Below are 14,799 nucleotides of genomic sequence, written 5' to 3' on the forward strand. Positions count from 1 at the left end.
TTTCCATCCTTTTCTGAGGTTTCCAGGTGTTTGGCCAAGCTTCGCTGTGCAGACCCTTGGTCCCCTTGAAAAATGCTCGAGTCTCCCATTGACTTCAATGGGGTTCGTTATTCGAGACGAGCACTCGAGCATCGGGAAAAGTTCGTCTCGAATAACGAGTACCCGAGCATTTTAGTGTTCGCTCATCTCTAATTTTGATGCAATCGCGCCGGCTTTCATGCGTCACATTCAGCAAGTCGGGCGCACGATGTAAGTGAATTGCGACACAGTGCATGCACTTTCGGGATCTCCTCCGGACCGGGTAAGTAAATGTGCCCCAAAGTCTAAACAATCGTGATTTGCAAGAAATGGATTGGCTGTTTGTTTGATTTGGATTGCGTAGGGTTAACTTACTCGACTCTGGCTGACACAGAGCATTGGCTGGTTAGGTAAAAGACAGTGGCAGAAATTGCGTTTCGCCGTATTCCCCCCTCCCCCCCCCAATGCTTATTGACCCAAAGAACAAAGAGGTGTCATTTGGAGCTTTCCATAAAAAGCTGTAAAACGTAGCTCATAAGAAAACGTTGCAAATGCGTTTTTTTTTTGGGGTCAATTTTACTGCATTCGTAAAAGGAATGAATGAAGGAAACTCATCAATAAAAATAAAGGGCTGCGGTGTTTGGGGGTTAAGTTGAATCATGACTGACGGGACATGGAGGATTGGGAATTTTCACCTACCGGTTTGTCTTCTGGTCTTTGCAGGGACTTCTCTGTCCCCCGTTTTCACGTGACTCTATGGCAGTGCTCTGCTCCTCTTCCTCGATCCCTCTGGGTACCTCTCCCATGTCACTCGGTTCCCCTGGAAGTGGATCTTTTTGTTTTTCAGCAGTATCTGGGCTAAAGGAGAAGAGAGGACAAAGATTACACAGCACGATCAATGATCGCTCTCCGATGGGGATATCGGTCATATCCAAGGAAATCTACCACTTTGTAATGTAGTATCTAAGCCAAACATACCTGCTGGTTTGTGTTTAGATACTGATCCTCGATCATATTTTCTTCAGACCAGAAAGTACATTCCCATTGGTAGACTTTTAGAAGTCGCTCCCCGTGTAGATCCCCCTCCCTGCAGCATCCGCTTACTGTGGTGCAGCCTTTTCTATTTCTTTATGCAAATTAATTGTAGAGACTACTGGGGGCGTGGAGTAGCCTCAGATCGCTTCGGGGGCGAAGAATACTACCCGCTCGGCAGCCAGTGTCGCGCCTATAGCTTTTTTACCCCACTAAACTACTAGCCCCCTCTTATGTCAAATCTCACCCGTTTACCTACAACAAATCTTCAAAGCCTTGTGAAAATGAGCAGAGAAGAGTCATATTTTGCCAGAGATGAATCAAGTTTAGAGACCGCAGGGACAGTGTTACTTCAGATGCCCCTATTATAAGTTCTGTAGCACCTAAAAGCTTTTGTTTTCATATTAAAGATAAGAATTTCCCCTTTTAAGATGACACCGGGCTCGCGGTTCTGTGATCTGCATGCAGTTAATGACATTGTTGGAGATGTGATCTGCAGATAAAAATTAAATTCCCATCTTTTTAACTCCCTGTAACTTGGTTAACAGTTGGCTTATACATAGGAAACAAAGGCACGTCATTAATGGCTTATCCTCAGATTGGGTTGAATACACCAGAGGAGAGCCACAGGGGTCAGTATTGGACCCCATTTTTTTCAATATCAAAGGTTTACACGGTACAGTTTCTCAATATTTTCAGATTAAACTGAGCTCTGTCAAGTAATTAATAGTATAAAATTACAGAGGCGGATAGTATAAAATTACAGAGGCGGATAGTATAAAATTACAGAGGCGCATAGTATAATATTACAGAGGCGGATAGTATAATATTACAGAGGGGATAGTATAATATTACAGAGGCGGATAGTATAATATTACAGAGGCGGATAGTATAATATTACAGAGGCGGATAGTATAGTATTACAGAGGCGGATAGTATAATATTACAGAGGCGGATAGTATAATATTACAGAGGCGCATAGTATAATATTACAGAGGCGCATAGTATAATATTACAGAGGCGCATAGTATAATATTACAGAGGCGGATAATATAATATTACAGAGGCGGATAGTATAATATTACAGAGGCGGATAGTATAATATTACAGAGGCGGATAGTATAATATTACAGAGGCGGATAATATAATATTACAGAGGCGGATAGTATAATATTACAGAGGCGCATAGTATAATATTACAGAGGCGGATAGTATAATATTACAGAGGCGATAATATAATATTACAGAGGGATTTTGGAAAATGAAGGCTTGGGTGGAGAAATGGCTAATGGAGCTTAACCCATTAAGGTCCAGGCACCTTTCTGTATCTTTTCTGTATATAGATCTGTATACAGCTTGTTATCTGTGGGACAAATTGTACTTCCTAGTGGCAACATTTAATATTCTGTGCAGGGGAACTGGAAAGTTTGAGAAAAATTCCCAATGAGGCACAACTGACAAAAAAGTCTGTAGATGCACCCTTTTCATGTATTTTATTTACATGTGCACCATAGGGGGTCTGATTGCTTATATACTGTGAACATACTGCTCTTGCATATATTGCTGAAGGACAGGGAGCCTCTGATAAGTCATGGAAAGCGATTAATGCCCCCATGCACCAATATGAAAGAGCTCATCCCCTGCAGCTGCATAGGTGCTTCCATGATTGCTTAGACATGGAGTACTAAACTCTTGGGCACCAGTACATAGCTGAGCTAGAGGGGGTGTAAAGGAGAGTGGTCGAGGTAATAAGGGAAACGGGTGGCTCAGAATACACAGAAAGATTATCAAAACTGTTTTTTTTTTTAATTTGAAAAAGGCGTTTATATGGCATTCTGGGCTGCTGAGCATTTCATTACAGAGGGGAGGCTGCTGGGCATTACATTAGTGAGGGGGAGGCTGCTGGGCATTACATTAGTGAGGGGGAGGCTGCTGGGCATTACATTAGTGAGGGGGAGGCTGCTGGGCATTACATTAGTGAGGGGGAGGCTGCTGGGCATTACATTAGTGAGGGGGAGGCTGCTGGGCATTACATTAGTGAGGGGGAGGCTGCTGGGCATTACATTAGTGAGGGGGAGGCTGCTGGGCATTACATTAGTGAGGGGGAGGCTGCTGGGCATTACATTAGTGAGGGGGAGGCTGCTGGGCATTACATTAGTGAGGGGGAGGCTGCTGGGCATTACATTAGTGAGGGGGAGGCTGCTGGGCATTTCATTAGTTAGGAGGCTTTGCCCATTTCACACCCTAGGTTTATACCCAGAGTCCCTGTTTTTTTGTGGTAAAATTAGGGTCTGCAGCTTATACTCGTGTAGTTGTTGGTTACCCATCGAAGTTTTGTGATGTGGTTTCTTGACTGGTAGGATCTTCTGTTAATGACTCTTGCATGTCTGTACTCAGAGCCGATCCAAGTAGTAAATCAACATCTTGGCCTGCAGGAAGAAAATTTTCTTTAGAGATGTTTTCCATTCAGACGTTTGCTGCTGGTGACTGCTCTGTACCTTTCAGATGACTGGTAACTCTGGGGGTCCTGGGTAGCTGCACTTTTGCATCTGCTTTCATGCGCAAACCCTTGCTACTCCGAGGAGACCTTCTACAAGGAACGGACAATGCCGCCTTTGGTTCAGTCATTAAGGCTTGTTGGCAGGACTCCGAGAGCAGAGTTCGCCGATTTCTGCAGGCCCGACCTAGAGGAACAATGAATGGAATAGGAAGTAATTTCATTAGTGAGGGGAGGGTGCTGGGTATTACATTAGTGAGGGGAGGCTGCTGGGCATTTCATTAGGGGGGGTGCTGGGTATTACATTAGTGAGGGGAGGCTGCTGTGCATTTCATTAGGGGGTTGCTGGGTATTACATTAGTGAGGGGAGGCTGCTGTGCATTTTTATTGGTGAGGGGAGGCTGCTGGGCAAGAGAACATGGGGGAGATATATCAGAAGTGTCTGAGAGCAGAACTGTTCTAGATGCTCATGGCAACCAATCAGAGTTCAGCTGTTCCAACAGTTAATTCTAAAATTATAGCTGAGCTTTGATTGGTTACCATTTGCAACTATAACAGTTTTACCTTAGACACCTCTTATAAATCTCCCCATTGAACATTACATATAATTAAGAGTGGAACTAATAAAGCGGCACACTGCAGCTTGTGCGCAGGTGCGGGGCAGGAACGACCTGTGCCGCCCACTAGACCGCCGGCCTTCTGGCCACTCCCATTAAGCCCCTTCACGCCCACTTGGCCTGGAACGGCATAAAAGTTTATTGCTTATTTCAGGGCTTTTACACCCTTTTCTGGCATAGAAGCCCGGATAAATGACCCCCAGTGTCTGCACGTGGGCCGCAAACAATGGGCCGTGTGCATCACTCTCACCCCAAAGATGTCTATGGAAAATGCAAGAAGGAATAGGCCCTGCCCCTGCCCTATAGTATTCTGGCGTAGAAGCAGTTAAATAAAGGCAAATTCTTCTGGGATGACAATAGCGACTTTACCACCTCCACGCCCAGATAGCGCTTTTGTAATTGCACAGAGCAGCGCGGCTGGTAGTGATGGGTATTACAGCTCTTCTTAGTGATCTGGCTCATTAGGCCTCGCTCACTAAGAAGAGCCGGCTCCTGAAGGGCTCCCTATTACATGTATAATAGGGAGCCGCAGGCCAGTGATCACCCAACACAACTCCACTTTTAACCGGATTGTATCGGGTTGAAGGGATCGTGGGGAGCTGGTTAGGGGCAGGGTTGAGTGAGCCAACACATCGTTCACAAAAAAGAGCCGGCTCTTAGATGCAAAATCTTTATGCAAAACTAAGTCAGGTCGGAACTAGTGTAGTTTTGCACGGCAGCCACACCACCCGACGGATACAGCAAGAAGCCCAAGCCCCCATTATCTTTGTAAATTTCTCCCTTGGTACCATGGGATTTAATCTTACAACTTCCTCTATCGCCCCATAATCCCTATAAGTGGGCACTACCTACTGCTTCTTATAATACACCACCTCCAGAGTAACATTATAGTGGAACCACACAGTGGCGTAACTGAATGGGGCCCTCCTCCCTTAAAAAATATACATATTTACATACTCACAAATGTGTGTTACAGTTACACAGTATACATATAGAGCATAATGCAGTATATACATCACAGATACAGTATATATACATCACATATGTCATACACATTATGTTGTACAATGTGCAGCAGAATATATATACATAAAATCGGGTACATCCTCCATTCTTTAGTTTGGCAGGTTAGATGATGGGGCCCCCTGACGCTGTGGGCCCCATAGCAGCTGCTATGGCTGCTACCACTGTAGTTACGCCCCTGGAACCACACAAGCGTCCAGCATTGAAAAGATAAATTATGGCAGCGGCATATTGAAGAATTGCTACGATATTTTTTACTAGTTACTAGGGCAGACTGCACAGGCAGCGGTTGTGAACAAGCGATGGGCGATTTCACCCAACATTTCTGCCTCTAGTCTGGACTAGACAGTCGCACAATGAGGGACTATTGCTCGAAATTTGGGAACTATAGGAGGTACCATTAGGCAAAATGGACCCTGGCTAGTACAGGAGTCTGCTCTGCCGAATAAACAAGAATTCTCTGGGAAGTGCTGTCATCCTAAATTTTGTCTCTAGGAAAGCTCTATGATGGGCAGCAACAAATACAGCTGTGAATTGTGAGATGGGACTGCAAGTACAGTACTTTTCTTAAATGGAAACCCATCACCCGAAATGTCATTCTTAGCCGGTGACAGTTTTTTAAAAATTGTAAAAAAAAAAAAAAAAAAGCCTTTGTCAGCATTCTGAACCATTTCAGTACTTGATACAAGTTTAATTCACATTAGCTGGCTCCCTGCCAGCAGTGTCCTACTCATCTCCGAACCCTGTCATGTGCACTGAGCAGGCATGGGTGGGGGATGGTGGGGAGGAGAGTAAAAATGCCCCTTCTCCCACGACTCACTACATGCTGCTGGCAGGGAGCCAGGTAATGTGAATTAAACTTACATAAAGTACTGAAATGATTCAGAATGACGACAAAGTTTAAAATCAGCATATCATAGGCTCTTGGACCCATCAGCTAGAAATGACATTCCTGGGGACATATTTGCTCTAACCTGGGGACTTCCTGTAAATCTTGCTAATAATTTATTCAATCATTGGTATTAATTTAATACGGGAAACAATAAGTGATAGACAAAGGATTATCACTTTAGATTACAGCTGAGGAACAGACCGATCTGGACTTGAAGCACGTTTTGCATTTTTATTGAGATTATTAGTCCCTCCATCAGATAATCAACGCCTTTAAGATCCCCGAGCTAACTGCGAAACTAAAAATGTATATGGCGGGTACAGAAAATATTCAAACCCTTTAAATTTTTCACTCTTTGTTTTATTGCAGCCAATTGGTGAAGCCAAAAAAGTTCTTCTTGACAGAAGAAAAATCAGGAATGCAGATATTTCTGCTAAATTTATTAAACAGCGTGTTCAGCCCCTGGTGATAAGTGTTGAGTTGAAGCTTTGGTGCTGGTGCAGCCAGGAATCTTCTTGGGAAGATGCTACAGGTTTCTCACCCCTGGATTTGGGGATCTTCTGCCTCTTCCTTGCCGATCCTCTCCAGTTCCTCAGGTTGGATGGTGAACGTTGGTGGAGGCCATTAGTCTATCCAGAATTGGTTCCGGGTTTAGGTCCGGGCTCTGGCTGGGCCAGTCAGGAATGGTCACAGATGTTCTGAAGCCTCTGCAGTGATATTTTAGCGGTGTGCTTAGGGTCATTGGGGCACATTTACTAAGGGTCCGCCGGATGCATTTCTGACAGGTTTCGCAATTTTTTTCAGATTTGCCCCGGGTTTTTGGCGCACGTGATCGGATTGTGGCGCATCGGCGTCGGCTTGCATGCAACACAAATCGGGGGCGTGGATGTCGGACAACCCGACTAATTTGTACAAACCGCGGAATTTAAAAAGCAAATTGTGTCGCAAGATCAGCACTCACATGCACCGGGAAGAAGAAGCTGAACTCCGGCGGACCTCAGCGGGGGAAGCGACCCATGCAGGAAATTGGACGCACAATCTTAGTGAATCGCGGCAGCTCCGAATCCTCGTCGGACATTCCGGATCGGCGGCGTCAACGGGCCGGGTAAGTAAATGTGGCCCATTGTCTTTTCGGAAGCTGAGGAGAGGCTTCCGTCAGAACTTTCTCCCATCACCCTACTGCATCTCTGGAGCACAGTCACAGTGATCTTGGGGTTCTTCTTTACCTCTCTTACCAAGGGTCTTCTCTCACACTTGCTTAGTCTGGCCGGACAACTATGTCGAGAAAGAGTTGTGGTCATTCCAAAATTCTTTCCTTTAAGGATTATGGAGACCACTGTGCTCTTAGGAACCTTGAGTTGCTGCAGAAATTATTTTATAACCTTGTCCAGATCTGTGCCTTGCCACAATTCTGTCTCTAAGCTCCTTGGGCAGTTCCTTAGACCTCATTATTCTCATGTGCTGTGACACGCACTGTGAGGTCTTGTATAGACAGGTGTGCGCCTTTTCTAATCAAGTCCCGTCAGTTTGATTAAACACAGCTGGACTCTAATGAAGGAGTAGAACCATCTCAAGGAGGATCAGAAGGAAATGGACAGCATGCAAGTTTAACATGAGTGTCACAGCAAAGGGGCTGAATACTTATCACCATGGAATATTTAAGTTTTTCTTGTTTCATAAATTAGCAAAAATACCTATATTTCAGGTTTTTATTTCTGTCAAGATGGGAGCAGAGTGTACATTAGTGAGCACAAAAAGTATGTTTTTTGATCTTATCAATTGGCTGCAATGAAACAAAGTGAAAATATAAAGGGGTCGGAATACTTTCTGCACCCACTGTAATAATACGAGTTGTGCTGGAACTTCCCAACTCAAGAAGGTGAGAGCATAGAAAAATTCTTATGCCCTTATCTTAACTAAGGAGTCTGCACATGATGCGCTGTGACTCTTCTCTTTCTTTCTCTTTCCTCTTCAATTGGCCCTACTCCCCCCCCCCCCCCCCGTTGCACATAGATGGGATGATGCCGATTCTCTCCACCTTTCAATTGTCCTCAATAGCATGTCGACAATAACATAAGGCACAAGAGAAGTGGGCATTTTAAGAATTTACACTTTTATGATTCAGAGGGTTTTGGGTAAATGCAACTTATGAGGTTAAAAGACACATCACAACCTCTTAAAGAGGACCTAACATCAGATTAACATACCATGATGTAGGGGGCTACTACACAGCTATCCAGGGGCACTTTGTTTTTCTAGCCCCCATGGTTGCCGAGATATTGGTCCCAGTTTGTGACCATTATAATCCTATATACTGTCAGAGAGGAGGTGCTGCAGCAGAGGAGGAGGCGTGTATTATGCTAATCTTACACACCTCCTCCCAGCACCTCCTCTCTGACAGTACATAGGATTATAATGGTCAGAAACTGGGACCAATATCTCAGCAACCATGGGGGCTAGAAAAAAAATTCTAAGTGTCCCTGAATATGTGTAGCAGCCCCTATATTATACATAGATAAAACACCACATGTGTGAGGTGGTGAAAGGGCCTCTTTAAACACTGATAATTAAAAATTAAATTCAGTATATATCCGAGTATTAGTGCTTACCAAGCCTGGCTGTTTCCAGCTTTTTCATGGATGAGGTATTGGAGACGCTCTGTTGTGTATCTTCCGATATCTCCTCGCTCTCTGGTCCTTCATCCTCGTCTTCTGTGTCTGCGACCTCTGCTGCGGGAACTAGTATTTCCTGTGCTATGCTCAGTCCTGCATCCGTTGCCGTGACCTGTTCCTGGTGTTTTTCCGAGATTTCAGTTGTCAGGAGCCATCTACCCCCAGGCTCGGGACTCTCTTCCGGTGATCTCCCGGCTTCATTACATTCATGTGGACATAACTTATGACTTTCTTGTATAGAAGTGCTATGTGGGTCTATCTCTGTGTTCTCCATATTACTCTCTGGTCCTTCCTCTGTGGTTATCTTGGGGACATTCTCCTGCCCCATTGCCCCGTTTTCTGGCTCGGGTGACTGGACTGAAGCGTCTCCCTTTATGTTCTTCCCATCAAGTCCTTCATTGTCATCATGTGGATCCCAAGAAAACTGATGTTCATCTTTGCAACCCCATAACAAAGTTGATGTTTCAGACCCTTCTGCGGGATCTGGCTGTGCCAAGATGGTTGGAGGAGAATTACAGCTTGTGCCATGTTGGTGACACAAAAAAGCCAATTGATGAAGAGACGGGACGGACACGGAAAGCTGGGTGATTGCTTTTAGAACTATTCCACAACAAACCATAAAAGAAAAGATAAAAATGGCAAATAAGAAGGTTATTTTATTTAGGATACTGATATATTGTGGGGGGTCTCTAGGCTAGTTACATCGAAAGTGATGACATAATGCCCATTGTGCATGTAATGTCTAAGCCAATCATCTCAGATGTCATGTGGACAATGGGGCAGATTTACTTACCCGGCCCATTCGCGATCCAGCGGTGCGTTCTCTGCAGTGGATTCGGGTCTTCCGGCGATTCACTAAGGCAGTTCCTCCGACGTCCACCAGGTGCCGCTGCTGCGCTGAAGTTCCCCGAGGTCCGCCGTAGTTCACGATCCTATTCCTGAAGCAGGTAAGTGCGTGTCCAGCGACATTTTTAATTTTTTTTTAAATGCGGCGGTTTCTCCGAATCCGTCTGGGTTTTCGTTCGACCACGCCCCCCAATTTCCGTCGCGTGCATGCCGGCGCCAAAGCGCCACAATCCGATCGCGTGAGCCAAAAACCTGGGGAAATTCCGGGAAAAGCGACGCAAATCGGAAATATTCGGGTAACACGCCGGGAAAACGCGAATCGGGCCCTTAGTAAATGACCCCCTATGTGTCCTACATTTTTAGGAAACCAGTCATGAAGATTGATAGCCACAAGTCATCGCCAACCTGTTGTGTGGATAGAAGTAATAATCTTAGACAAATAACCTTTAAAGGGGTTGGCCACTCTTTTACACAAGTGTCTTTACTGCCTTAATAATAATATCTGAATTTTCATCAAGTGATTAAGCAGTCCTGCTACTTACTTAGGTGCTCTCTGTAAACTCTCTGTGGATCTTTGTCTACACATATTTGCACTGATGCATAGGAGGAGATGCAGCAGTAGAGTTATGACTCATCCTGCTCCTTCCCCTCTTCCTGTGTCCATCAGTGAGACGGACAGTGTGAGAAAGAGGCACAGTTGGAGACGCTATTAACACAGACGGAAGCAGTGAGAAACATGAAGTTGTGTATATATACAGAGAGCAACATGGAAAGGACAGGGAAAGACACAGCTACATATACATGCAGATACATGTCTAATGGAAGACATTTATTGAAAAGTGGCCAACCCCTTTAAGAAATGAAGGGGTTGGAGAAGAATCATTAGTCTTTCCCCTCTTAGCTTGTTCCATAGGACAAGTCTATAATCTACATTCTGATGCTGCCACTGAGACTTGTGATGCTGTTCCAGGCCTGTTATATAGAAGAAACCCACCAGTAAAGGGGTTTTCCCATGAACAAAAGTTAGGCCCTATCCACGGGATTGAGCCTAACTTGCTGATCAGTGGGGGACTCAGTGATGAGACCACCACAGATCACAAAAAAAAAAAGAGGGCTCCAATGGGGTCCGACGTACCTCTGCTGGACTCCTCATTGCTCCATCAGAGTAATGGAGTAGACGGCCGCGCATGACCGTTCTGCTCCATTAATCTCTATGCTGCTGCCGGAAATTGCCGGGCACTGCGCTCACCGATCTCCGTCAGCTCCATAGAGATTAATGGAGCAGAACGGTCATGCGTGGCCAACTGCTCCATTACTCTGACAGAGCGACGAGGGGTCTGACGGAGGTACCTGGGACCCCGAATGGACCCCTCTTTTTCGTTATCTGTGGGGGTCTCATTACGGAGACCCCCACTAATCAGCAAGTTAGGCCCTATCCTCAGAATTGGGCCTAACTTTTGTTCGTGGGAAAACCCCTTTAACCTCAGTGCTGTAGTTGAACTATCAAAGGCTCCAATGTCACTTAGACATCCCCATTTCCCGCTGAGGGAGGGCAGGGTGTAATAGGTAGTAATCGGAAAGTACATACCTGGCGGTTTAGGGCCGGCACTTGTCCTGTAACTGTGAAGAAAGAAGGATGAGCTATTAGACCAGATAGAGGTCACGCACTGGTGTGCAGATGACCCACTATGGACTTAAAGAGAACCTACCACCACGAATCTACCTATAAAGGTAGATCGGGTGGTAGGTGGATGTAAGGGACGTGAGGAGAGCTCTTTTTAGAGCTAATCCTCACGTCCCCACTAACTTTTGGGAAACTTTATTAACCTAATATGTAAATTTAGTTATGCGGCTACTGGGGCGTGGAGTAGCCGGCACGAGGCTACACGGCGCGGCTACTCCACGCCCCAGTAGCCACATTACTCCTTCTACCCTGTTGTGTGCGGCGCGCAGCTCCTCGTAGCTGCGTGCCCTCGTCCGATATGATGGCGTTCTGCGCATGCGCAGAACGCCGGCTGAGCAGTCCCAGCTCCGAGGCCGGAGCTACTGCGCATGCGCAGTAGCCGGCTTGTCAGACGAGGGCACGCAGCTACGAGGAGCTGCGCGCCGCACACACAGGGTAGGAGGAGTAACGTAGCTACTGGGGCGTGGAGTAGCCGCACCGTGTAGCCTCGTGCCGGCTACTCCACGCCCCAGTAGCCGCATAACTAAATTTACATATTAGGTTAATAAAGTTTCCCAAAAGTTAGTGGGGACGTGAGGATTAGCTCTAAAAAGAGCTCTCCTCACGTCCCTTACATCCACCTACCACCCGATCTACCTTTATAGGTAGATTCGTGGTGGTAGGTTCCCTTTAACCAGGACTGACATCAGAAAACAATAAATGGGCAAACATCTACACTGACCTGTCCAGCAAGAATTTGGCAAGCTGAGAGTGCAGGGAAAAGCCCAAGTGATCCTTAAGGGCGCACCATTCATCAAGGTGATTGCCAAGACGGATTCTGGACTTTCCTCGCTGAGCATCTAGAAGACGCCGCTTCTCGCGTCGAGCTGCCTCCTGGGAGAAGAGAGACAAGTCACTTTTCTTAAGCGTTTTTAGCCTACATGAAATCTGCATCATATCCTCAGATTGTAATGTAATGGTGGCAGAAAAACGGATCAGGGCGAAATAAAAGCATATAAATCTGTGTTAAAAACACCCAATAACTCCACATAAAATACATTTCGGTGCCGATTCACATGTGGATTTTCTGCAGGACAATCCGCATCATTAGAATCGGCAATAATCGGCCTCCGCAAGTTATTTGTTAGCTCCTATAAATCACTGGCGCTAACCTCCACCAATCACACGATGGCGCCCCTGGCCATAAATATTAATGGGCTATCTGTAGGGTGATTGGATATTGTGATATTAGATCTGAGGATATTTGCTGGGTTTTGACCTAACCCGGATCGGCAGTCAATTTAGAGTGTAACATTTACCGCTAAAGTAAAAGACTGGGACGTGTTTGCGACTTCAGTGTCCACAACATTTCCACCATAAACTTGCACGTATGGAATATTCACACATAAAAGCGATATAAAACGCTATACCGTATTTTTCGGACTATAAGGCGCACCATCAATAAATGCCTGCTAAAACGTCTAGGTTCATATATAAGGCGCACTGGACTATAAAGCGCACCTGATTATAAGGATGAATGACCAGCAGGTGGCAGACCTGTGCACAGTACAAGGCAGCTGTTGTCTGTAAGTACGGTTCATATATAAGGCGCACTGGACTATAAGGCGCACCTTTGATTTCTGAGAAACTCAAAGGATTTTTTGTGCGCCTTATAGTACGAAAAATATGGTAAGTCAAAGGAAGTAAAATTTACTTAGACCACAACAGGGGTCGGGAACGTATGGCTCGTGAGCCAGATATGGCTCTTTTGATGGCCGCATCTGGCTCGTAGCCAGGGCTCCTATCCAGGGGCGTAACTACAGCCGTAGCTGTAGCTCCTATCCAGGGGCCCGTATGTCTGGGGCCCCAGGTGTGCCCCCGGCTGTAGTCATGCCCCTGGATGTAATCGGCAGCGGGAGATTCATACAGAGGAGAGAGCTTCATACTCGGGAGAAGGTCCAGCACCTGAGGAGAAGGTGTCAGCAGCCGGGATCAGCCAGAGATAAGTGCTCCCTCCCCCCAGTGTCTCCTCTCACTCTGCCTTAACCACTTAGTGTCCTGTGTGCAGCTATGAAGTCCTCCTCAGTGTCCCTAAAACACATACAGACCCCCTCTGCATCATTCCCACATATCTTCCCCCACCACTGCATCTCTACATTAAAGGGGTATTCCGGGAATATGAACGTCTGACACAAAAACCCATGATGATATAAATAAATGAATACAACAATACTCAATGTCATTAGTCACAAAACGGAGCTAAAATAATATGATTTTATGATTTACAAAATTTATGGCCTCTCTAAAGTAGGTGGAGTTATCACTAAGATGGCCGCCGCTGGAAACTACAAGTTCCATGATCCTTTAGTTCTCAGTAACTCCTCCTACCACTTATGCTCTGCTCCCAGTGATGATGTAACAGGTTTTCTTGCTCTGTTACCATAGTAATGATGTGTAACTGCCATCACCACAACACTGACCATACTGGATGCACTGCAACCAACCGACTACAACCAAACGTAGTGGTGATCACATGACCTGCCCAGGCAGGTACAGGACATGTGATGTGGACATGTGACCAGCAGCCATCTTCTGTCCTGTGTCTTCTCCGCGCGGAGGAAATAAACGGACTGATTAAAGGGCCAGTAGCATTTTAATTCTTCATTACAGTCTATGTCACCAGCATTTTCTGCTAAGGGGAGCAAAATTTTAAATAACAACTAATTACACATTAGCTTATATTTTGAGTGCCCACTTGTATATGAATTATGCTGATTCCTGGAATACCCCTTTAATGTGAGGTTCTGCAGCAGCTGAGATATGTAATAGCTAGACAAAATTGTGGTGCACGTCAGTAATAAATGTGGCGCACGGTACGACTAAGCAGTAACAGCCCCTTTAGGTGCAGATTTTTCTGTCTTGTCGGACACAGAGCAGCTGCGACACAAAACTGGCACAGACACTTTATAAATACATGTACAAGCTCCAAAGATGTTCTATGCAGTGCAAAGTCACCAGAAAACTGGCGCATACACTTTAATATATGTGTATTATAATGTTCTACAGCGGTTGGCGCGTGTATCGGGAGGTTCTGTAGTAGGTGGCGCGTGTATCGGGAGGTTCTGTAGTAGGTGGCGCGTGTATCGGGAGGCCCTGTAGTAGGTGGCGCGTGTATCGGGAGGTCCTGTAGTAGGTGGCGCGTGTATCGGGAGGTCCTGTAGTAGGTGGCGCGTGTATCGGGAGGTCCTGTAGTAGGTGGCGCGTGTATCGGGAGGTCCTGTAGTAGGTGGCGCGTGTATCGGGAGGTCCTGTAGTAGGTGGCGCGTGTATAGGGAGGTCCTGTAGTAGGTGGCGCGTGTATCGGGAGGTTCTGTAGTAGGTGGCGCGTGTATCGGGAGGTTCTGTAGTAGGTGGCGCGTGTATCGGGAGGTTCTGTAGTAGGTGGCGCGTGTATCGGGAGGTCCTGTAGTAGGTGGCGCGTGTATCGGGAGGTCCTGTAGTAGGTGGCGCGTGTATCGGGAGGTCCTGTAGTAGGTGGC

General features: G+C 46.1%; 1 protein-coding gene across 1 annotated transcript in view; it reads right to left on the reverse strand.

Moving 5' to 3' along the window:
• The window catches only part of ZNF692 (zinc finger protein 692), a 31,599-nt gene that overhangs the window by 14,763 nt on the left and 2,037 nt on the right, over positions 1–14,799 (reverse strand). Inside the window, exons 2-7 of the mRNA XM_072130225.1 lie at positions 12,003–12,154; positions 11,186–11,217; positions 8,689–9,351; positions 3,549–3,734; positions 3,374–3,479; positions 718–876 (exon numbers count right to left, since the gene is read on the reverse strand). Coding sequence (XP_071986326.1) covers positions 718–876; positions 3,374–3,479; positions 3,549–3,734; positions 8,689–9,351; positions 11,186–11,217; positions 12,003–12,154 — 1,298 coding nt within the window. The remainder of the gene's footprint in view (positions 1–717; positions 877–3,373; positions 3,480–3,548; positions 3,735–8,688; positions 9,352–11,185; positions 11,218–12,002; positions 12,155–14,799) is intronic.

The sequence above is a fragment of the Engystomops pustulosus genome, chromosome 11, assembly GCF_040894005.1.
Source record: "Engystomops pustulosus chromosome 11, aEngPut4.maternal, whole genome shotgun sequence".
NCBI classification, from domain to species: Eukaryota; Metazoa; Chordata; class Amphibia; order Anura; family Leptodactylidae; genus Engystomops; species Engystomops pustulosus.